Source organism: Pseudopipra pipra, chromosome 17 (assembly GCF_036250125.1).
Source record: "Pseudopipra pipra isolate bDixPip1 chromosome 17, bDixPip1.hap1, whole genome shotgun sequence".
NCBI lineage: Eukaryota > Metazoa > Chordata > Aves > Passeriformes > Pipridae > Pseudopipra > Pseudopipra pipra.
Genome location: NC_087565.1, coordinates 5,299,161 through 5,322,557, shown reverse-complemented (window position 1 = coordinate 5,322,557; position 23,397 = coordinate 5,299,161). Strand labels below are relative to the sequence as shown.

Below are 23,397 nucleotides of genomic sequence, written 5' to 3'. Positions count from 1 at the left end.
CATCTCCCTCAGGCACTGAGGTTATCCAAGTCTCAGGGTGAGCCTCATTGTCAGCAACACCATCCTTGTGCACCAGCAGGTGCAGAGTTAACTCTGGTCTCTCTTTCAGGGCATTGCTGGAGCAGATGGCCTCCCAGGTGACAAAGGAGAGCTGGTAGGTGTCCTCAGGTTCAGCAGGATTGACTCCTCAGATAACAGATGGGTCTAGAAAACCATGTATCAATATGGTCAGTCAGAATTAATCATCCAAGATCTCCAACCCTGCTGTGAAAAGGAGAAGGCAACCCAAGCCTTGTACAGCTTCCTGCAGCTTGGGAGGTTGGGCTTCAGACATGCATTTGCTGAATGGCTCATTCTTTCTTATTTCCTTTTTCTTTCTAACAGGGTCCCTTTGGTCCCCCTGGCCAAAAAGGAGAGGTATGTGTCAGACACTGAGGGCTCATGCCCCAGAAGGTCTGGATGTAAACATGACTATTGCATCTTTCAATGATACCTGTCAATAAGTTAAGTTCTGATGCCATTCCCTAGAAACATGTTTTCCTCATAGTCATGCTATAGGATCTGTGAGAATGACAGGGGGTTGTAGCATTCAAAATACTGGAATATGTTTGATAATTTTGCTGCAGTAAGGACTCCTGTTTATGTGTAAAACCACCCACAGGATATAAGAATTTTACATATCAGCCAGGTCAGTCAGGGAAACCTGACAAAAGGCTTAACTAATGACCAGGAGAAAACAATGGATCATATCTTCAGTTTTCAGTGGTCTTTGCTTTCTTTGTCTCATTACAGCCAGGAAAAAGAGGAGAACTTGGTCCAAAAGGTGCCCAAGGACCTAATGGGACAGCTGGAGCACCAGGAATCCCAGGACATCCGGGGCCCATGGGCCATCAGGGGGTGCAGGGTGTTCCTGGCATCACGGGAAAACCTGGGCCTCCTGTAAGTGTCCTCTGCTTCTAGGGCACAGTCAGGGAGCCTGTGAAGTGAATAAATGGATCGTGGGGTTTGGATGTATGTTCAAAAAATAAAGTCCTGCATTTCAGCAGGCAAAAGTAAGGCCAAATTAGCCCCAGATTAAATATCTGGCCTAACATTAAAATTAATCTCTGTTGTTACTGTGACAGAGTTCTGAACTGAAGCTGTCATCTTTTGAAGAGGGGAAAGAACCCACTCCTCTCCATGTGGGATCCTGTGCTTCTTCCTGAGCTGCTGGAAATGTATTTTGTGTCCTGAAGCTTCTGCCAGGGATGATTATTGAAAACATGATTTGTACAAGGACAAATTCTTCTGTTAATTGCAGGGCAAAGAGGCCAGTGAACAACATATCAGAGAACTCTGCGGGGAAATGATAAATGGTGAGTATCACTGAGAGAAAACTGACTGAATTGCCATATTAGCTGAAGATGAGTAGATCCTGAACATAAGATAGCTCCTGAGATTTGTTAATTTTCTGTCTGGATAAGAAAAAAATACATTGACCTTTAATGCAGGGAAATTATACAGGAGGTCACCTTGTTTCTGGGATGTCTTTCATTGTTCTAAAATTAGTATTTTTTCAATTATTTATCTTGGCAACAGACAAAGTGCACTGAAAGCAGCTTTGACACAAGTATTGTGCCAGCACAGGCTGTGAGAGTGTCTGCCTGCCCTAACCTGTGTCATTCTGAACTTCAGCTCCCACCTCCTCTCCCTCCTCAGTGCACCCCATCTCCTTGGAGCAGAGCCCCCCAGAGTGTCCTTCTTTCTTCAGAGTTACTGTTCTGCATTTGGAGGTTATATTCCCCATTTGAGATGAGGTTAAACTCTGAAAGTTTGCTTTAGAAAACTTGTTTTAATTATTTAAGCATCAATTGTTAAAATACTTGATGTCATTTAAAGTGGTTTTGGAAACAGAAAATATCAATGGCTTAAAAACTTGCAGATTTATGATGAAAATCCCTCTGTGTAGTATAAAAAAAACCCAAAAAGCTACAGGTGGGCTGAGAGGAGACTCAATGTTTCCTTCTGCCAGAAGCAGTAAGTGTGTGGCAGTGGCAGGAAGATCTGCTCAAGCAAAGAGGGAAAATGTTGGCCATGCAGTTTTTCATTGTGTTTCTCAGAGCAAATTGCACAGTTAGCTGCTAATCTGAGGAAGCCCTTGTCCCCTGGAATGACGGGTTGGCCTGGCCCAGCCGGGCCCCCAGGTCCTCCTGGAGCAATGGGAAGTGTTGGGCATCCTGGTCCTCGTGGTCCCCCTGGATACAGAGGGCCAACAGGAGAGCTGGGAGATCCTGGTCCCAGAGGTAAGTTAAGACTAAAGCAACCTGCTTCTCTTTAATGCCCACTGAAATAAATTGCAAAACTGTACTAAATTCAGCAGTGGGGGAAAGGAGATCAGGCCTCCATGGAGTTCTAGAGGGGGGTTTGCATCTTTGGGGATGCCCTGTAAGCAGAGATCCAACTAATGTCCTGAGGATTTTTAGCTCCTCTTGGTCTCTCCCCTTCCTGTCCTTGGCTCCAGTGCACAACTCACTGTTGAAACTCTGTTTGTATTCAAGGTGACACTGGTGAAAAGGGAGATAAAGGACCTGTTGGTCAAGGTATTGATGGGCCTGATGGCGATCAAGGACTCCAAGGTAAGGCTGTGCAAATAATTTAACACTCCATCACTAAAGCAGAGGCTTAGGAATCACAGACTGTTCTGAGTTGGAAGAGACCCACAAGGATCATCAAGTCCAGCTCTTGGGGACAGCTCTGCATAGAGCTGGCAGTAGATTATCATCACCACTCTTCTGTTACTCAGAATCTTAATTACAACTTGACTTGAGGAGGTGCAGTGAATTGAAGCTGCTGAAGGCCACAGCCTCCCACTGGGGAACAAGCTGGTGCCAAGGAAGGAGGGACAGTTGTGACCACACCTACTGTCACAATAAGTAAGCTGTGAGCTCACACAGACAGGACATCCCTTGACAAAATTATTCAGGCATAAAAAAAAATGCAAAACTTCAGATTCAGGGTAAATTTATTGAAAACACCTTGTACTCAACAGGCCATAACAAGTGTGATGTACAGACACTTAAAGTATATTAAGATCTCTAAAAGCAACACATATATACATATATTAAAAATAAAATTAAAAAAAAATAAAAAAAGAAGAGATGGAAATACATCATGTAATCTTTCCCCCTTTCTTGTTTAGGACCACCTGGTGTGCCTGGAATTACTAAAAATGGCCGTGATGGGGCTCAGGGTGAACCCGGCCTGCCAGGGGATCCTGGTACTCCTGGTACTATTGGGGCTCAGGGAACTCCAGGAATATGTGACACGTCGGCTTGCATGGGAGCTGTTGCAGCATCAATTTCCAAAAAATCATAAACCAACAGTACAAGAAGTGAAGAAGTGACTGAATATTTAAATAAACAGTGCATTGTAAGAAAACAGAATCCTCCTAGTGCTAAATGGACAGATGCTCCTTCTGTTCTGTTAAGTGGAGACTTTGACACAGTTCTATGAAAAAGAAAGCATCAGGTGAAAACTTTAATTAAAAGATGCTTTATGAGTATTTTTCCTCCCTCCCCAATTATTTTCCAGAATTTTTACTGCTAAACAACCTCACCTTTCCTTTCTCCCTTTGCTCAAGAGTCCTGCAAGAGGAAGCATTGTTCCTTTTTACCATCACCCCCCCATACACTAAAGATCACGACTTCTTGCTATAAAAGTTTGAGCCTTTTCAGTTGAATCCCTTGGTGCTGCTGCCTCTGATTTCAGTTCTGCAGGTTTGTGCACAAAGACACACGTTGTTAAGGTACTCAGGCACCAAACTTCCTCTTCTATCAGTGGAAATCATGCATTTAAATATCCTGTATTTTAATATCTTAACATTCTGGCCGGAGTAACGACCATCACTTACATATATGCTGTCACTTAGCAATTTTCAGATTGCACCTCAAATATTTGCCAAGACTAGTAAACAATAATCCTCTTGCAATCAAATTCTGCAAAAGGTGTAATGTATATATTTAATTTTGAGGGAAGAATTTTTGTATATTTCCATATGATAATAAAAGAAATGAAGTAACAGCATTTTCATGACCTCTACTTAAGCTATTTGCACAGTAATTGTGATGGAACCCCATGTAAGAAAGGATGCTCTTCTAAAGTCCAGCCAAAACCACCTGCAATGAACTGTTGTAAAAATAAAAGGAGATTTTTTTTTTAACCTTTTCTTTGTGATGTTGTGTCATTTACACATCAAGTTAACTCAGCTGAACTCCATTTTCCAGAACTGGTTTTACTAGGATTGTTTGGATATAAATTGCTGCAAAATTGTCCTTATCCGTGATTTAAACCAGTATTAATTTTGGTAGACCTTTTTATACTTTAAAACTTGCTAGCATCATCTATTTTAAAAAAATTAATAAAGCCACTCTCAGCTAAAACACTGTTCTATTTCTGTCCTATATGCCAAAGCCTATGAACAAAGTGTCCTATTTTTCTTTAAATACAAAAATAGTTTGTGCATTTAAATATCTACTGTTTATAATATGCCACTCTTGGTTTAGAGTAACAATACAAGAACCTGTTGGACAGTTGTGTGACAGACATTAAAAATAATACTCTTTGGGGCCAAGTATGTTAAATATGTGTGCAAATGGAAAATTCATAATATGCACAGTTTAGAAACTAAGCACTTGCTCAAACAACCAATAGAACCTTTACATTTTTAATGGGAAAATGGTCATTATAATATGGTAACTTTAGTTTTTCTTTGCAGCGGAAGACTTTGTTTCCATCTGGCCATTCAAATAACAGGACAGATGGATGGTCTACAACTCTGCCTAACTGTACTGGATCATCTTAAAAAAAAAAAAAAAAGGCAAACCCAAACAATTAAATAAAACCCCAAAGCAGGATGACAAACCAATTTTGTAAAACTAAAGGGTAAAAATACTTTCTTGTAGCTTCTGGTCCCAAAGCCTCTTGAACAGGGCACTGGTTTCCACTGCTGGTAGTTAACTTCCATTTCCATTTTCAATAAAGAACATTTTCTTTAAAGCTCTATTTATATATATTTACAAGTTACATTTCACAATCCATATTCAGCATGTAAATGGAAAGAATAAAATACAGCTTGGACCATTGTCACACAATTCAAGGTGGTCAGGTCTGACTATTTGGTCTCCATAGCCGTGCGGTTTTCCTGCGCTGGACACATTACACATGAGTCTGGTCTTCCTATTTTTAGTCTCCTGCCTGTTTTACCACAGAACACAGTCTCAAATTCCTAAAAAAATCAAAATACAAAGAATAAATAACAACTACATTTATTGTAGATATTTACTTGAGGTTGATGTTTTTGTTTCATCGGTGTTCTGGAAAAATAAAGCTCTTCAATAGGAAGTGCTGAGGGGCTGTATCAGGATCTAGACAAGCAGCTTTTCCAATACACACTCCATGTACTGTCTTGAAATTCTTGGCAGAGCCAGAATTACTCTGGAGCTGCAGCTACTGGTGTGGAGCATGGGAGCTTCTTATAGGACAGATAACCCTTTACACTCACCAACCCTGAGATAGTGTAGGCATGTAACTGTAAATCCATCCCTGAACTCACAGTTCATAAAAAACAATTAGAAGACTGTGAAAGTGGTAAAAAATAGAGAAAAGAAAGGAGAGGAGGAATGACTGAAGAGGACCTTAATTCTAACATTGTTTTCTAAATAGGATCATGCTCAGGAATTGGGTAGCTAAAAGAAAAAAATATTGACTTCAAAATCTGATTTGAAAACCTTGACTGAGGACAGCCTGTCATTTCTCACTAGTGAACTGAACCAGTAAAAAACCCAAAAATTTAAAGGAAGGTTCAAGGTTATGGTGGATCCTTCAAAAACAGCATCATGAATAAGCATTCCATATATGTTATACACTACAGCTTTAAAATATTTCACATTTTCCACAAGACCAAAATTGAAATCAGATTTCAAACCTGCTTCAGAGAGTCGCCATGCCTTTCCTGAATGTACTTCAGGAATGCAGTTGTCCACTGCAAAGTTGTTGCCTTATCAGTGTCAATCGTGCAGAACGGAACCAGGAGATTCAGCTCATCACAACAAACCCGGATCCTGCGCCTGCAAACATTGGAGGTTATCAACCAGGGCCAGAGGGAAGGGAAAAACAAAAACAAAAGGAAGACTACCAGCCACGGACTTCTTTTTGTTTGCTACAAGCTTCGTGTATCAGTCATGCTGCACACAAGTTACCTTATCTTTATAGAATGGGTGAAATGTTTTGAAATCTCTTTTTGTTTGTTTAGAGAGTAAAAACACAACAAAGACAACCACAACGAAACATACATGTATTTTCCCTCCAAGCAACACCAAACCCTCACCACCTGCTTTGCTTTTTCTTGGAGCTAATGTGAAACATGTCACATCTACATTTACTCTGGATGATCACAGTATCAAGGTTTCAAAAGCCTTTGCAAGGCCTTGGCTCACAGAATTACCTTCTGTCTCTCTCCAGGCGGTTGTGTCGCTCCCTGCGCTGAGCACTCCCATCCTGTGTTCCACTTGGGACCTGCACACTGGAGCCAGGCTGTGCTGACTGCCAGGGGCCCTGGGCAGCTCCACTGCCCTGGCTGTTGTCACGGGCATTTCGAATTTCACCGAGAGGTTTGCGATCCATGTTTGGATCCAACGGGTTTATTCGGCTGCAACTTCTGTTTATGGCTTGCTTGCATAAGGTGTCTTATTGGAAAAACAAAGAGGAAAAGAACCATCTATTTGTAACCCTCCCACTAACCTGAAAATAGTGATCATGAAGGGGGTTTTTTGTCGCTTTATTTCTGTGGAATAATCCTTGAAGCTTTATTGCCAGCCTAGATTGACTCTTACAAGTCCTTCAGAAGCCCTAAGGCACTGCTTGCTATTCCAAAATCCACATAGCTTCTATTTTCTCAGAGAGCCCACTGAGACTATGCCTGGTGAGCACTTGGGGCAATCCTTAAAATGTCCTTTAGTTTGGTACTGACTGGATCTGCTGTATCAGCTCAGGGGTCACAAAATGTGCCCCTTTGCCCTGTGGTTTAGTGGTATTTGGTCAAAGGTTGGACTTGATCATCTTGGAGGTCTTTTCCAACCTTAATGATTCTATGATTCTGAAGAAACTAGTTGCTTACCCAAGGCCCAGATTTTCAAAGGTACTTTGTAACCTTGAGTTTCCTCACTTCAAGCTAGAAGTGCTAAACAATTTTGAAAGTATAGCTAAACTAACAGGTCTTGAACTTTTCTGGAAAAATCTAAGTCCCACGTTGCCCACAGCACATCTCCACCATAAACCCCTCACCTCCTACATCCACTAAAATCATATTCATGCCAGAAAAGACACAAAGTCAGGACAAAAATGTAGATTTGAAGGCCAAGAGAAAGCTAAGTGAAAAGAAGATAAATGATTTACCTCCAACTTTAATCCAAACTTCCTCAGGCAAAGCTTTATTTATAGCACCTACTGTCTGTTTTGTGGATTCAACTTCCTGATAGAGGAAAGGGAATGTCTTGGGTATCCCAAGGTCTTGATGTTTGGCAGCTTCCAAAATAGTGCAAGATGTTCCACAGGTCTGTGAAAAATCAAAAAGGAAATACAGGACTATATACATTAAAAAACAAACAAACAATAAAACCACAACCAAAACTAAGAAACAAAACCCACCTATTTTGATATGTTCATGTTAACTTCTTAAGTTACTTCTTTAGCCAGAATAAATCCCAAATACTTCCACATATAACCATGGGATTTTGACAGACTGGTGATTTTTGGGGATACCTCTGACATTTCTGAGTGCCATTCTATCACTTTTGCTTCAGAGGTTACTGCAAGTTGTGGAGGGGGAAATATTTTTATCATCAAAATAAACTGTAGAAAATGCTACTAAGTGGCTGCTTCTTGTCTTGCACAGATGAAACCGATGATAAATGGATAAACTCCAGAAAAAAAAGAAATCTAATGGCCTACTGCTCATTACTGGGATGCAGGTAACTACTAATTACAAAAATTACAAATGCCACACAACTGACTTGAGTATATTTAAAAGATGTTTAAGTGAATTGCATTACAGATCATTCTGATCATCCCTATTCAAAGCCAGCCACACTTTACCCCAAACCTTCACAACTATTTTACACCTAAGAAGTTAATATTATCAGCATTTGAACTTGGCAGAGTAGAGTTACCTGTGCTTGGGAAGGATTGGCACTTCCAGCAGCAGAGCATGCATTCATGGTAAAGAACGGGTACGTGAATGGCAAGGAATGTGAGGCAGGTGCAGCCTTATTTTTCCCAAGTGCAGCACACCTGTTCCCTTGCTGGTGAAGAGGAACACCCACCACTTCCGAGGGCTGGCGAATCAGTGTCACTAAACTTAAAAACAAAAACAAACAAACAGAAAACATACCAGGCTGACTGCTTGAAAATGAGTGCAGAAAAATATACAGCTACACATCTTTCTAGTAACTATCACTAAGAAACCACTTCCATTTACTGTAAACAGAAATCACTGTTATTGCCATATTGCTTACTTCAGGGACCAAAGAAAAAAAAGGAAAATCAGCTGAGAAGATATTTTATTCTGTGCAATAACAGTTCATTTCACACTTCAATAAAACATTTATCAGCACACTAAGACAGTTACAGGGCTAGATTGTACAACAACATTTTTGCTCAAAGTTTTCCCCCTAGTCAGGCCTCCACATTGTAACACTAATCAATCACTCATTATTATGATCAAAAATCTATTTTGCTTTTAGCAAGCTCCATATTAAAACTAGGCATTGTTCTCTCGCCTTTATTTACAGCACATGTTATCAAGAATAAAGCTGTAAAGTAATTAATTTTGAAACTACATGCTGTACCATTTATGCAATACACAGAGGGGCCTAAGCTGAGCTCAGCAGAGTTGCATCCACATTTGATGGCACAGTTTAACAAAGCCCAACCCATCCTCCTCATGTATTAAAAAAAGTACCGTCCTTAGGTTTCACTTAGAAAATCAGTTTTGAACTATACGATACATAGTTTAACAACATAAAGTAATTGCAACACACTTGTTAAGAGTTACTCCAGATTCTTGGGGTTCTTGACATCTGGGGTTTTCTGTCGGGCTGCTGTTGAATCTGTCTTCCAACCGAGCTCTGACTGCAGGTTTAGATCTAAGCTCTGGTGCCAGTGCCGAATTTTCAACAAATATATTTTCTTTATTGTCCCCCAAGAAATTTTCACCCTGTTTAGCTTTTACTACACTGCATCCTGAGACTTCTACAGAGCTACTGTTGGGTGCTTTCTCTCTTTGGTTCAGAGGGAGGTTGGACTCGCTAAGCAACATCATTCTGAGCTCCTGCAAGTCAGCATAGCCCAAGTGTGGGTTAGAACTTGGCCAATAGCTGTCACAAGGTAACCCTGACTGGCAGGTAACTGGGCAGACCGACTGGTTCCCAGAGCTGCTGGACGAGCCCCCATCCTGACTGGTGCTGGGGGAGGGCTGCTGCAGAGGGGGGTCTGCAGAGGGACCAGGCGAGGAGAAAGCGCTGAGCCTGGCTTCCACTTCACCTTCACTACTCTGGGCCTCCGTGTGCGAGCAAAGTATGTGCTGCAGCTGGGTGTACTCAATGTCCATCATCTCCACCAGGCTGGCCTCGGGGGTGGCGAAGCCAAGGTTTTGCTCACCAAAGGAACTGTCACTTGAGCCTCCAGGTCCGACAGCAACGGGAGCGGGGTCAGGAGCACTAGCTGGGCTCTGAGGAATGGTCTGAGGCTCCTCGGGGGCTGATCCTGACATGGCTACAGCAAACCTAATCAGTTACCAATGTCCCCTTCAACAGAAAACCACACCACCTTCGAGAATTGTGCTATCCATTAAAAAAAAACAAAACAAAACAAAAAATTGCACTTAACACTGATTCGCGAGGTTAACAGGGCGGGGACCAAGCTGCCGCTGGCGGGGTACCTGACACCCTGACCATGTCTCCCCCCCCGGAAAGGTGAGACCCGCCCTCCCCCTCCAGCACAGCTGCTCACGACAAACGGCCTTCACCTGTCCCCGCCCCGCGGCCTCGGCGGGGAGGCTGCGGGCAAACTCTGCGGCCTGGCACCCCCCTGAGGCGGGGCCCGGGCGGCGGGAGCGGGGCCCCGGCGTTCGGGGGGAGCCGGGGCGGGCAGGGCCGGGCGGGGGCGGCCGGAGGGGACGCGCGGCCCCCTCAGCGCTGCGAGCGCTGCCCCGAGCGCGCCGCGCGCCGCCGCCAACGGCCGCGCGTAACCGCCACGGCCCCGCGCGCGACCCCGCGCGCGCCCCTCAGGCGGAGCCCCCCCCCCCACTTCCCGCCCCTCAGGGGGGGCTTCGTCCGAGGCTCCAATTAAACCCCCGAGCCTGGTAAAACCCGGCATTTATCGGTGTTGTGAGGAAATAAGGAAAGAGAACATGAGCGTGCAGGGCGTGTTTATATGTGTGTTTCAGGTTCCGGGCGCACGCTTTGCTATTTGAGCTGACTCGTGGCTGGGCTGGCCGAGCACACGCTCTTAGCCCACGGGGGATTTAAACGAATTGCGACTGTTTACTGCTCAGCCTTCTTTCATGCTAATCGAAAGTTTGGACAAAGCCAGAGAATGGTTTTTCTCTCTGCTGCGATGCAGGACAATCATTCAGAATCATTTGTTTCATCGTTGCTGGATAAAGGTTTTTTTTCCCGTTCCCAGGAACGTTCCTGTGAAGCACTGAGGGGCAGCAGGTTCCTTCCTACAGCGGAGTCCACAGACCTGAATTTCCTGCTCCAAGATTATGTTACTAAACTATAAAGGCTTTAGTAGTTCGTCAGTGTTTAAAAAGTGTCTTTTGATAGTAAGTTATTCCAAAATGCCTTTAAAACCTTTCACTTTTCTGGACTTAAAAAGTGGTCCTGTCCCATAATTTCGGAATTAAAACCAGATGCCCATTAGAGAAGACATATCCTAGAAAAAACCCAGAGCATGAAAGGCACAAAAATGCCACTCCAGCTCATAACCAGAATAAACCCTCAGCCCTCAGCTTCAATACTTTATGAAAAATTTGTCCCCTTCAGGTTAAAAAAAAAAAAATGTTTACTGCATATTCAATCAAGGCATTCCCATGTCCAAGCGTACCATATTCCATGAGGTGTAGCCAAAGTCTGACAGCCTCACTGATGACTTTGACATTTTAAGAAATTTTAAAAGTTTTGGGCACACTGAACTCAATACACACTTTCCTCCTTCTCTAATCCTCCTGCACATTCCCCTTTACAATGCTCACAGTTGGAATACTACAGCCTTTTACAGACATAATAATAGTTCTTTTTATATTGTTCTAGACCTTCCAGAGGCTTTTACAGAAGAAAGGTTTAGCAAAATACTCTCTGGAAAGTTAATTTAGCTTAGTACAAACATAGACAAAAGCTCAAAATAGTGAGTTCTTTCATGTTAATCAGAAGTTTGGACAAAGAGAATTTTCTCTTTCCTGCAGTGCAGGACAATCATTCAGAACCATTCTTAGTCTCTGTAAATTGAATTAAATTGTTGTGTTGGTTTCAGCCTGACTTTTACTGACTGCTGCAGTGGAGAAGACAGGAATCTTGCTGCAAAATCCAACTCCAGCTCCTTGTAAACTATATAAACCTGTGCTTTAAGTCAGTCACTAGTGCCTGTCTATGCTGTTGATTTTTTTTGCCACTTGATCTTTGGGTGGATGTATTTACTGTTCCTAAATCATAAAGAGAGTCCCCAAACTCCCAAAGGAGAGTTTCTAGAAGATGAAAAGCCACACATCTATTTCATAAAAATGTAAAGTCAAGAAATTAATAAACTATGTGAATTAAGTTTTTCTTAAGCTCAAAGCTGACCCGAATTAATTTTTTTCTTTTCTTTAGATTTTTGATGTAAAATCTTCAAATCATAAGCTTCCTGACTCAAATTTAAAAAAAAAAAAAATCAAAATAAATTAGGGGATGCTTTAGAACTGAGAGAAGAATCATAAGCACAGATTTTGGCCTGGTTTTTAGAGGGCCCACAATCCAACATTGTTTGGTAGTGATGTCCTGCAAAACATCCATAATCATGCAAAACACCCATGTGCCATCAGTCTCTCATGGTTTGTTGAGATGTAGCAAGATATAGAAAATAATATACGCATACATATTTAAGAAATGGACAACAGCTCTCTGTAGATGTTTATTCTACTTACAGTAACAAAAAACCTGTGAACTCCCATATTTTAATGTACAGTGATATATTCTGCCATATAAAATACAATTTACAGAAATTTCTATCAAGGAAACCTAAACAAACACACTTACTTTTTGCATACTTTTATGTATGTCTTTAAATTAGAAACATCTCGTTAAGAAAAAAATCTTACACCGTAGGTGATGTTTGCATTTCATACCATTTCTTTGCATGTTACCGTTTTCCCTCGGGTTCAGAACACAGATCATCTCAGCCAGCAAACCCTGGATGGACAAGGACCTCAAAGATGCACCAATGTGACTGTGGTGACAAACAAGCTACTGTAATGTAATCCTCAAGATAAAAACTGTTTACAGGAATCTAATTTTACATTTCCAAAACTATTTTATCAAAAAATGAAAATATTTACCCGACTGTTAATTTACACGGTCAAATAAATTAGCGGGGTTTCATTTCATACTTTAGAATTACATACTTGAGGACTACATGAAAAGTAGCATTTGGGCATGAAAAATGTCCCTCTTCAATCACAACATGATGTACCACAATAATTTAAAGTTTAATGCAGCTGTATCTTTTTCAGTGGAGAGTTTTATATACACTGCCAGCCTAAGTACGGTCTAACAAAAGAACAGTAACATTCATTTTTTAAGAGCCCTTTTAGAATGAAAGAGTACTTCTAGAATGAAAAATTCAATCAAATTGGGACATTTCCTAAGTTTGTGGCAAAATTCTGCAAAACCAAAACAAAAGCAAAAAATGCTCTGCTAGATCAGTTCAACTGAAGTAAGAGATTCAGTGGCCTATTTAACCAAATTTTTTCCTTCCTTTAGTTTACCAATTTATTTGCAGTCTTCACCTTTTTCAAATAAATGCCAGATGCTTTTGTAAGTTTTGCTGGTTATAAAGGTGCTGCTCTTGTATGTTCTTTAATGACAGGCTTGTAAAAATGAGATATTTAAAACATCATGAAAAATAAACTAAGTACAACTTGTCTGCTGTACACTGAAGAGATGGATTCTCAAACCAAAACACCGGTATATAAAAGGAAGATAGTGCACTTTAAGCTTATAACATTCCATTTTCAAATCCTCCATCAGTCACAAGTAATTATTAACACTGTTCTTCTACAGTCCTTTCCTAAATAAACGACCCTTCTGTTGTAAAAGAAACACGACAGCAACATTTTTAAAGTGTGTGCTGTAGGAACAATTTTGACACCAAAATATCACGTAAATGGGATGTAAAGGTATGGCTCCTCAGGTGTGGATTAAATTCTCTTATAAAATTACAATTCAAGTTACTGGAAAACATAACTTTATAATCTTAAAAAGCAATATGCTCTTCTTAGACTTTTCCCATTTCTGTACTGTAAATGGAAACTTTAAGATAAAGATGCGAGTAGAAAAAACAAAATTTCAGTACAGGTAACATTGTGAATTTTTATAAGAAAAACATTATGCACAAAATGCAGCAAGTGAAAGTCCAATATGTTCTTGCTTCTCATCTATCTGATTAATTTCATTCACAGTTGTTCAAAAATTGCTAACTTGTCAGTCCATTGGGTAAGGCTAGTTTTACAACAGTATTTTTGGAAAGGTGAGAATATATACAGTATATACAGAAGATGTGCAGTCCTTGCTGTGTTGCAAAAGTGGGATATTTGTGGGAAATACAATATCAGTCATGGTTCTATGATTGATTGCTGGAAGATGAAGCTTCAGTTTCCACTGGTTTCTGAGTTTCCTTCGGTGTTTCTGGCTTTGTCTCTTTACCAGTTTCCTTACTCTTACTCCTATCTTTGCGATCTTTCCCTCTTTCCCTGTCGCGATCTCGGTCTCTCTCTCGATCTCGTTCCTTCTCCCTGCTCCGATCCCGGTCCCTGTCTTTCTCTCTGTCACGATCCCTGTCTCTGCTTCTCGATCGCTCTCTGTCACGTCTTCTGTAGGAGTCTCTCTCTCTGGTTCTTGTCCTATCTCTGTCTCTGCTTCTTTCCCATTCTTTACCTCGCTCTGAATCCTTGTCTCTGTTTTGGCTCCTATCTCTGTTTTTATCCCATTCCTTGTCTCTGTGTCTCTCCCAGTCCCTGTCTCTGTTCCAGTTTCTGCCACGGTCTCTTTCCCAAGGTCTGCCGTGTTCTCGATCCCTTCGTCTGTCCTCGAAGGCTCTGCCTTGGCGATTGTCTGCTTGCTGGGGCTCTGGCTGATCTAAACCCTTGTCTTTATTTCCTCCCTCATATCTCTGTCTCCCTTCAAATGTCTGGCCTCTATATTCAGGATTTTTGCCTTCTCGGAAGTCAGATGCGGACCACTGTCCTTCTGACTCAGGTCCTTGTCCAGACATATTGGAAAGAGATGCAGATGGTCCAGCGTCCTCCCACATCTCTTTTCTGTGGGTTGGTGGATGGCTTGGAAGGTCCAGGAGTGGTCTTGGTGGTGGTTTCATACCTTGTGGTGACTGACCCTGGAAATGAAATCTAGAGGGGGGAGGTTCATCTTCCTCTGGAAACATTGCAGGTGGGGCTCCTCTTGGTCCCCCAAACTGATGTGGTGCTGGACCTCTCTGGTTGGAAAATCTGGGTGGTGGGCTCCCTCTCCGTTCTTCATACGGCTGTGGCAAAAGTCCCCTTGGACCAGGCATATGATTTGGAGCTGGACCCCTCTGCCCTTCAAATTGATTTGGGTGAGGCCCTCTTGGTCCCCCAAAATGACCTGGGGCTGGACCTCTTGGCCCTCCAAACTGAGGGCCTCCTCTCTGTCCTTTAAACTGAGCTGGTGGGGGTCGTCTTTGACCTCCGAAAGGAAAAGGTGAAGGTCCTCTGTTTCCCATAAATTGAGGGGAATCTGGTCCTTCGAACTGTCCTGGAGGCCCCATCATTTCATCATATTGGGAATCTGAGAATTCCCTTTGTTCCATGTGAGGTTCCCTGTGATCTTCAAAATGAGATGGTGACATTCCTCTTGGACCACCATGATAAGGGGCAGGGCCCCTATTATCACCAAAAAATGATGATGGTCCATGCTGTGCAGAAAATAAGGAAGGAAGGGGACCCTTTTGACCTCCAAATCTTCCAGACTGAGGTCCTCTTTGCCCATCATTATTTGGAAAACCGTGCTCTTCAGAGAACTGTGGTGCTGGTTCTCTAAAATTAGGTCCATGAGGCCCTCCAGGTGCACTGAGCATCAGTGGAGGCCCTCCTTTCTGCCCAGACAAAGAAAACGCCATGTTTTCCTCAAAGTGCTGTGGGGGAGGTCCACCCTCACTCTGAATTTGTGGGGAGTCAGTCTGTTCTACAAACTGATGAGACTGAGGATTTCTTTGTTCATCATATTGCACTGATGAAAGACCTGTCTCTGGTTCAAAGTGACCAGGTGCCTTTTCCTGAGGAGGAAACATTGTATTTGAAAAGGATTCCATTCCCATTGCTTCCTTTGACTCATTTGACCACGACACTTGATGCATGTCTTGCAGGGATGGGCTGTCATTTGATGTGGAGAAATTAGGCTGAAAAGATGTAGCTGGAGGTGTTGGAAGCAGCACTTTACGTACAGGTTTAGATCCAGAAGGTTCTCCAGCAGCTGTTTGATTCAGGTTTTCCAAAGTAACTTGAATGGTGTGTTCAAATTTGCTGTTAGTAGTCTCCTTCTGGGACACTGTAGAAGCCTGTTCACTTGAAACCCAATTGTCAGCAGTAAAGCCAGGCTGAGTAGCAGAAATTAAAGTATTATCTTCCTTACCAAGTGAAGTCTGCAAAGCATTTGGAAAACTTGCTGGAGCAACTTCTCTTGTGGATACCTCATTCTGTACCACCTGTGGCTTTATCCGAGAATCAACAGTGTCATTAGTCTCTGTCACCATCCTTCGAGCCTGGCGAGGATCTCTGTTCTGTCGTGGGTCACAGCCCTGGTTTAAAACTTGTGCTTGCTGATTTAAAGATGAAGGTAAATCTACTTTTTGTGTAGCCTGCTGGTCCTGATGGAATAATTCAGTCTTTATTAGGGAAGCTTTCGCTGGTGGTGGTGACATTAAAGCATCAGACACTGAAAAATGAGCCATTGAAACACCAACAGCTGCTCTTTGTTGCCTGAGGGCTTCTTCTTGTTCCTCTAGTTGTCTTTTCTGTTCTTCTATTTGTTTGTTTAACTCTTCCAACATTTTCTGCTGTTCTACCAAGGACGAGGCTGCAGATAAATCAGGCACGTATGAAGCAGGTGTTTCTGAAGAACTGTTTTTAGTGTCTGTGTACATTTTGTTGGGTAAATCATCAACTGTAACTTTTGCTTCTTCCAAGATAGTTTCGTCCTCTGGATCATAGGCCTCATCCTCTAGTTCTGCTGCATTAGATGGCTTTTCCACATTGTATCGCTTTTCACTTTCACCAGTCTGCATTTCAAAGGCTTTTTCCGGGCCGTACTCTTCCTCAGGATCATATGGTCTGTCATCCTCCTCCTCTTCTATAGCTCTGTCCTTTGACATCTGCCCAAACTGCTGCACAATGGGATCTAACAGCGGAACCGCTGACATTCCGCCATCAGCAGCAGCTTGGCCTTCCTGACTTGAAGACTGAACAGTTCCAGAATCCTTGGCAAGTGGCTCAAAAGTTTTCTTCTTCCCAAAGAGGGTCTGCAGGATGTGCTCGAGGGGTGTGGCAGTTTTGGAGGATGCCGAGTGCGTGGCAGTGCCACTGGCAGGAGCAGCAGTTGAAACCAGCGGGGTCACAGTCGCTGTGGGTCCACTCTTAATGGACGACAGGATTTTTAATACTGAAGGTGTCACTGCTGAGGTGTCTGGAATGGGTGGGGGTGGAGGTGGAGGTGGAGGAGGAGATCCAGGTGGTGTTGTACTCACAGACGAGTCTCCTGAATAAAGTGTGTATTTTGGAGCTTTCTTCTCTTGTGAAGCTGCAGCCCCTTTGGAGAACAGCGACGGCTCAGGCTCCTCATGGGCTTGAGTTCTGCTTCGCTTCTCCTCCATCTTTTCTGCCTCAATGCCAGTGGCAGGACGCTTCCCTTTCTGACAGATAACCAATCCAAGAATCAAATTTGGCCGAGATGACTCGAGACCTGAAAGGGAACATAAAGATTGCATATGTAAATACCTGATTTTTAATGATGCTTTCAGTAAAAACTTACTATGTTATATAGTGGCAGCTAGAAAAGTCATAAAAGTAACAGTTTTTCTAAATTCCATCAGATCACCTATTAGCAATTTTTCATTAGTCCACATGCATTTATATTTCTCTCTATATATGTTTGTATATAATAAGTTTAAATTCCTTCTTTGATATCTTTAATAAAAGATTGCAACATCAGGTATCGTTGTTAAAAGCTATTCCCGCAAAAGTTCAAACAAAAGGAAGTTGTTATATTTTTGTACTTTTACATTGTTTCTGCTGTTCAACCACCTCCACTTCTCCCCCTGAAAAATCAAATATTTATGTTTAAATAGTTTGCAAATATGCTATATACACAGGGATATTGAAAAGTGAAAAGACCTGGGTTAAACATTGCTGTTTGTGTTATAATCTGTGCTAAAAGTCCACATTGACACCAGTCTGTAAATATTTTGTCTGTCTCCAGGTTAAACAAATACCAGTAATGGCTAAAAAGATAACATTAAACAAACTGTGCTTGGAAACAGAGTTAAAGCTGGTAACCTACTCCCAGCTTGTTGTTTGTTTTTTTTTTTTTTCCCAGCTAGACATTATTTAAAAGGAGACAGAAGCAGGGAAACTCTGATTTACCAAACAAGCACAGGAGATGTGTTTGGTTGGGCAATTACTGGTGTGCAGGGGTGACGTGCCCTTGGAGCCTCCACTGCAGAACACAGAGTGATGTTAGGCCTTAATATCTCAGAAAAAACATGATGAGCAGAACTGGTCCTTTGTGAAGAGCTTCAGACTCAAAGCCCCAGAGAAGTAGATTAAGAAATGATAGGAAAGTTTCTGATAAAGAGGAAAAATGCAAAGGTCTGTAGGCTTGTTTCCTCTATTGCATTTCTTCCTCTTACATGCACAGTTCCCACTGACTCTCGTGGCAGATAAACATGGCTAGAACGAAGGGCAGGGAGGGAATCCTTTAACATGAAGTGGTGGCAAATGTAGAAAATCTGTACAAAGAGAGGCCTTTTTAACTTCTGGATTTAATGGCCTTTAGAAGGTCCTCCTTTGAGGGCCACTGTCTTTCCCCCATATGTGCCATTAGTTATTATTTGCATCCAGCAAGGAAGTGGTAATACAGAAACACAAAATAACCTGTGAAATAAGAGATAATATTCACTGTGGTTAAATTACCAGGTGAGGGCTCTGACCTACACTGACCCTTCTATTCAAGATCCCAGAAGTAAGAGGTTGTTATATATATGTTCCTCGTTCTTATTAAGCCAACTGCTCACTGAGGAATAATTTTAAAATATCTAATTATTAGCACTGAAAACTTTTTGATACCAACGCAAAACCCCAAGCCCCACAGTAGCAGATACACTCCTTTAGCAAAACACATCACACATACGTTACTTTGCTGAACCAACTCAAAGTTTTACGGGGACTCTTAAATTTACCATCTAATGAGAAAACCACATCAGCTGTTTTGCTAAATTTCTGTTCCCGTTAATGAATAGTGACTCCCCAGTTGGTGGGTGTTGACCAGTGCAGAGTATCTCACAAACTGGTGTTCACCCAAAAACTCCCAGTAGGCATTTGCTGTCCTGCCATTGTTAATGTTTTGGTTATTGACTTTCATGCAGAGACCTGTGATTTATGCAATTAGTTACAATGAATCTCAAACACTGAATAACTGAAATAAACAGCTTTTAAAAATCCATCAGGCAGGATATCTCATAAACAGCAATTACCAAGAAATCAGGTTTGAATCCCTGTAACAAACAGAGATCACGTCACTAATAAAACAGGGTAAAATTTTAATATGCTTTCAAGGCAATAAATTCCAGGAGTAAGTTAATACCATTAGTTATAAATTATTCTGTTTAGAATTTAGTCATCATAGAATAAATGCATTAAAATTTTACATTTTGATATGGGAATTTTACACAAATATAGAAGTTTTGCCTAACCTAGAACCTACATTCACTCAGTTCAAAGAGACCAAATACTAAATGCTTCCTGGAATGGAGACACGCAGCCAGAGCAGCTTTCAAAGGTCAGCCCCCTTCTATCTCAATATCCATAAATACGTTAAGTGCCTAATTTTAGGAACAACAAGATGTTGGCTGCAGTCTGCCACTATTGCTCAATGACACATTCTAAAAGTGCTGCAAGCTGTGCTGGCAGAGTTAGAAGCTTTCAGTGCTAAATTATTTATAACAGTTATTATCCTATTATGCATTTGAAGTCCACATGCTGGTTTTATTGAGTTACACCCTGTAACTAAAGCCATTAAAACAGGATATACTAAATATTAGTACTGGATTAATATTTGGTTTTCTTAGCCTTAAATGCATTTTTTTTCAATATATCAATTTTGCCATATTTATGTGTATATTGGCCACATCTTTCCCTGTCACCAGCAGCTGGTAAGAAGTGACCTGCACTGTTAAAGACACACCCTCACTTCTGCCCACCCATGACAGACCCACGGGAATGGACTAAGCACACCTGTGGTGAGTTTTAAACTGAAGAGACCCATACAAGACATTGTATTTTATCAATGCCATTTAAATCATTTGTCCCAATTAATCACGGGAGCAATGGACAACTGTCATCAAATTAGTGCCCCCTCAACCCAGGGCTCCAGATCACTGCCAGCACTGACACTGCTCCACGTTCACGTTCCTTTGCTGAGTGGAACTGGCTGGCACAGAAAACCAGGTTTGTAACGCCACGTTCTTCTACTGCTGCTGCTTTTCCTAACGAGACCTGCTGAGATGAAGACACCAAACTCCATTCACAGTTCAGTTAAAATTTTGGTCCTTTTGTTGCAATTTTTAAGAGCATTGCAAACAGCATGAGGAGATTTCAGGCCTTTGTACTTTATGAAAAAACACAGTTCCTATTGTAAACTGCCCAAAAGATGTATCAGCATTTGTGGAATCCTTTGCTGATAAATGGCTCTTGTAGTAAAATTTCTCTATTTTAACTATGTAAGGTAGTTGTTACATTCCCAACATTGCCACTAAATCCCTCAGTAAAACACTATTAGTAATTAAGTTTGATTATACTTTTTTTTACAAATGAAAATGCTAAATAAAGTGTGTATGTGAAACAGAGGAGTGAATTCACATACAGTAAACTACTGCAAAAAGACAGTGCAGAAGAGCCCATGATACATAAAATCTGGTATTAAATATCTGAGATTAATTAAATATAAATGAGGATAACCTTCCATTTTTCTCTGTTTTTCAGTCACCCATGTCAAAGTTTTCTGCAGATCTTCTAGGTACTAGTGCAGTTCAGAAGTCCTCAGTTGTGTTCCAAATCCAGTCCATTAGAAAACAGGAGAAATTCCTAATCCATACTGGAACTGGCTGATAAAGCTGGAATATCTTCTAACTAGGATTTCTGGAGTGGCAGGGTTTGATTGTCCTCTCCCTCCTCCCCCCTCAGCTCATATTTATCAAACCATCTAAAGGCAAAGCTTTTCCTTGCTAAACTCTACTGGAAGGCACACGATTAAATTTAAGGAGACAATGACCACGTTCCACAAAATATTTTTATTGATTGTCAAAGAAAGAAAAAACAGTGAATTCCATCAGATGTCATTAAAAAGTGTGGATTACATGCTGTAGTTTTCAAACATACACAAACCCGGATGAACAGCTTACCTGCTTCTTTTGATCTGGTTTTAAAACACGAACACAACTTGGCCCAGCTGTGAGGTAAAGGCAGCCAAGGGAGTTCCCAACAAGTGTGAACTGATGTCAGAACTCTAAGTGGGTCTTCTGTGAAACTGCTCCATCTCATGTCCTGCCTGCCCTTGAAACCTTGTTTCTGCTGCTAGTATTTAATCCATTTGGCCTACAAATACCTATGTCAATTTGGAAACCTGACTCATAAGAAACTTGGCAAAACCAGGCTGACGTTACAAATTCCTCTACTAAGAGTAAAGTTTGGCTACACTTGCCAACCTCCAGTCTAAGGTAAAGAGTTTCATTTGAAATGAAAACTATAATGGAGAAGTAAAAGAAGTGTAAAAAGGAAAGCTGATATTTTCACAGGAATGCAAGAGGCAACAATCAGGAAAATGTCTCCCTAAAGCAGGTTATTTACCAGACCAGCTGACCTTTACAGCTGATTCAATGCCAGTCCCACCCTTGTACTACTGCCCAGAAAGGAGGGTATTTCTTTTGTTCTGCCTGGAAAAATCAGTCTGTTAAGACTCTACCTACAACCTTGTGCCAAGGTGTTCTGCACTTGGTGTTTTCACTTCTTGGCTATGAAATGGGAGTAACAGTTTTTGCCTACCTTTCAAGATTTCTGTGAGTTACAGACTATGAGGTGCTGAGATTTGACAATTCTGGCTATACTGCTATAATTTAGACAGCAATAATCCTGCCTTTTTAGCTATTGCCTAAAAACAACCACCTAGACTGTGCACTGCTCAAGGATGGATAAAACAGACTGGGAGTGTATGAGAAAGATCCTGTTTGAGGATGCAGAGCAAGTGCCCTTGGCCATTTCATGGAGGAAGGGAGAGCACTTAACTCATATTTCACTTGTAAGTCATGAAAACCTGCTCCAGCCCCTGTTTCTCCAGCATATAATCTCTGAGAATGCTTTATTGAGTTTAGTGCTACACTTGTATTTGAGTAGAGGACACAGCTTTCCAGAAAGATCAGCTCCTGTATGTTGGTTGTTTCATACCCACCGTTTAGTGCCACCCATTGCCACGACAATGGAGTTCTACCTTCACTGGAACCTGCAGCTCTTCAGCTTCTCAACCTGGCATTTTCTATAATCCCTCAGATCCTTATTTGGAAATTAAGCATATGGACCTCCTCCATCCTCGGATGAAGATGACTTCAAATTTTGTAGGAGAAGGGTGTTTCATGGTTGAATTCATTCTCAGTTCTTCTGTCACCATGTTCACCAAACATTACTATAGGTAATTTTATCCAAAAATATATATGCCTATACCAACTGCTGTCTGCCACCTACTAATCCTAAGAAATGGGAGTTTTTTAGTGTTTTGGGTTTTTTTTTAATGTAGTGGCTGTTCTATATCCTTGATTTTACAGGTAAACTCATTCTCCCAACAGCCTACGGGCATCTTGTTGGATTTCCAGTTTCTCCTATTTATGTAGTTTAAAATTGGTTTTATATAAAAAAATTTAAATAATGCTTACATTAAATATTCAACAACTTGTCTCAGATTGCCTTTTGTTTTGTGATTTTACCTAGCATTTAACCTCCCCTGTTTTGTGCTTACCTGGTCCCTCAAAGGGCAAGAGTTTGGAAGGAATTGGGTCCTTAGAACTCAGGGGGATCAGGTAGAGATCCTTGACATGTCTGTTGTTATTAGCTACAACACCAAAACGACCACGACTGCTAAAATAGGAGTAGAGAGAGATATAGGCAACCTCTTCTTCTTCTGTGGCAGGATGGAAGCGAATCAAACACAGTTCCTGGAATACAAAAGCAAAGTAGAAAAAACTCAACCTGCAACATATCAGCAAATAAAATGGTAAAGGACAAATTCCAGGGGTAAAAATGAACTGAACATTTATCACTCCAGTTTTGCCTTCAGGGTAACACACTGGCTTTAAGAGTCTACTCTGTTCAATTTGTAACATTAAAACAGAATTAGGTGTCATTTTCAGAAACACAAATTACTTGTGTATCTTACATCAAACTAAACAGCCTGAGGCTCAAATAAAAAAGAAATGGAAAAATCTTAGTTTCATGATTATCTCTGTACACTGTGCATCACTTTTTCACTTCTGAAGCGATTTTAATATTAAAATCTATTACGTACATTAAATGATAACTACCTTTCCTTTAAGATTTCAATTTCAATCTTCACTATTTTAAATAATAAATAGTATGAAGATTTGACTACTATGCAGGAGAGAGAGATTAAGAAGATTTGCAGCTCAATTAACACATTTCTTCAATAAATCAAAAATTTAAAAGAAGTGGTTTTGGTAGTTTTCCAGGTGTGATCTATGTCAGTATTTGCTGTTTACTACTCTATATTATAAAAAGTTGTCCTTTTACATTGCTGT

The 23,397-nt window shown here is 41.2% G+C and overlaps 3 protein-coding genes and 1 long non-coding RNA gene across 6 annotated transcripts in view; 2 read left to right on the top strand and 2 right to left on the bottom strand.

Moving 5' to 3' along the window:
• Nucleotides 1-4,194, top strand: part of COL9A3 (collagen type IX alpha 3 chain) — a 36,051-nt gene extending 31,857 nt beyond the window's left edge. Inside the window, exons 26-32 of the mRNA XM_064674048.1 lie at nt 110-154; nt 385-417; nt 793-939; nt 1,301-1,355; nt 2,100-2,282; nt 2,538-2,615; nt 3,179-4,194. Coding sequence (XP_064530118.1) covers nt 110-154; nt 385-417; nt 793-939; nt 1,301-1,355; nt 2,100-2,282; nt 2,538-2,615; nt 3,179-3,354 — 717 coding nt within the window. The 3' untranslated portion in view covers nt 3,355-4,194. The remainder of the gene's footprint in view (nt 1-109; nt 155-384; nt 418-792; nt 940-1,300; nt 1,356-2,099; nt 2,283-2,537; nt 2,616-3,178) is intronic.
• On the bottom strand, nt 2,984-10,172 carry TCFL5 (transcription factor like 5). Its single transcript, XM_064674049.1, has 7 exons — nt 10,061-10,172; nt 9,075-9,839; nt 8,205-8,391; nt 7,432-7,591; nt 6,482-6,722; nt 5,963-6,104; nt 2,984-5,263 (listed from the first exon to the last, which is right to left on the bottom strand). The coding sequence occupies exons 2-7, from the start codon at nt 9,803-9,805 to the stop codon at nt 5,150-5,152; spliced, it is 1,575 nt and encodes a 524-aa protein (XP_064530119.1). The 5' UTR covers nt 9,806-9,839; nt 10,061-10,172; the 3' UTR covers nt 2,984-5,149.
• Nucleotides 10,173-10,267: 95 nt separating this feature from the next.
• Nucleotides 10,268-23,307, top strand: LOC135423609 (uncharacterized). Its single transcript, XR_010434848.1, has 2 exons — nt 10,268-10,861; nt 11,569-23,307. It is a non-coding gene; the product is annotated as an uncharacterized LOC135423609 (long non-coding RNA).
• The window catches only part of DIDO1 (death inducer-obliterator 1), a 50,081-nt gene continuing 38,855 nt past the window's right edge, over nt 12,172-23,397 (bottom strand). For all 3 annotated transcript variants that reach the window (XM_064674043.1, XM_064674045.1, XM_064674042.1), the window contains exons 16-17: nt 22,602-22,797; nt 12,172-17,282 (exon numbers count right to left, since the gene is read on the bottom strand). In XM_064674043.1, the coding sequence (XP_064530113.1) occupies nt 13,912-17,282; nt 22,602-22,797 (3,567 nt within the window). In that variant the 3' untranslated portion in view covers nt 12,172-13,911. The remainder of the gene's footprint in view (nt 17,283-22,601; nt 22,798-23,397) is intronic.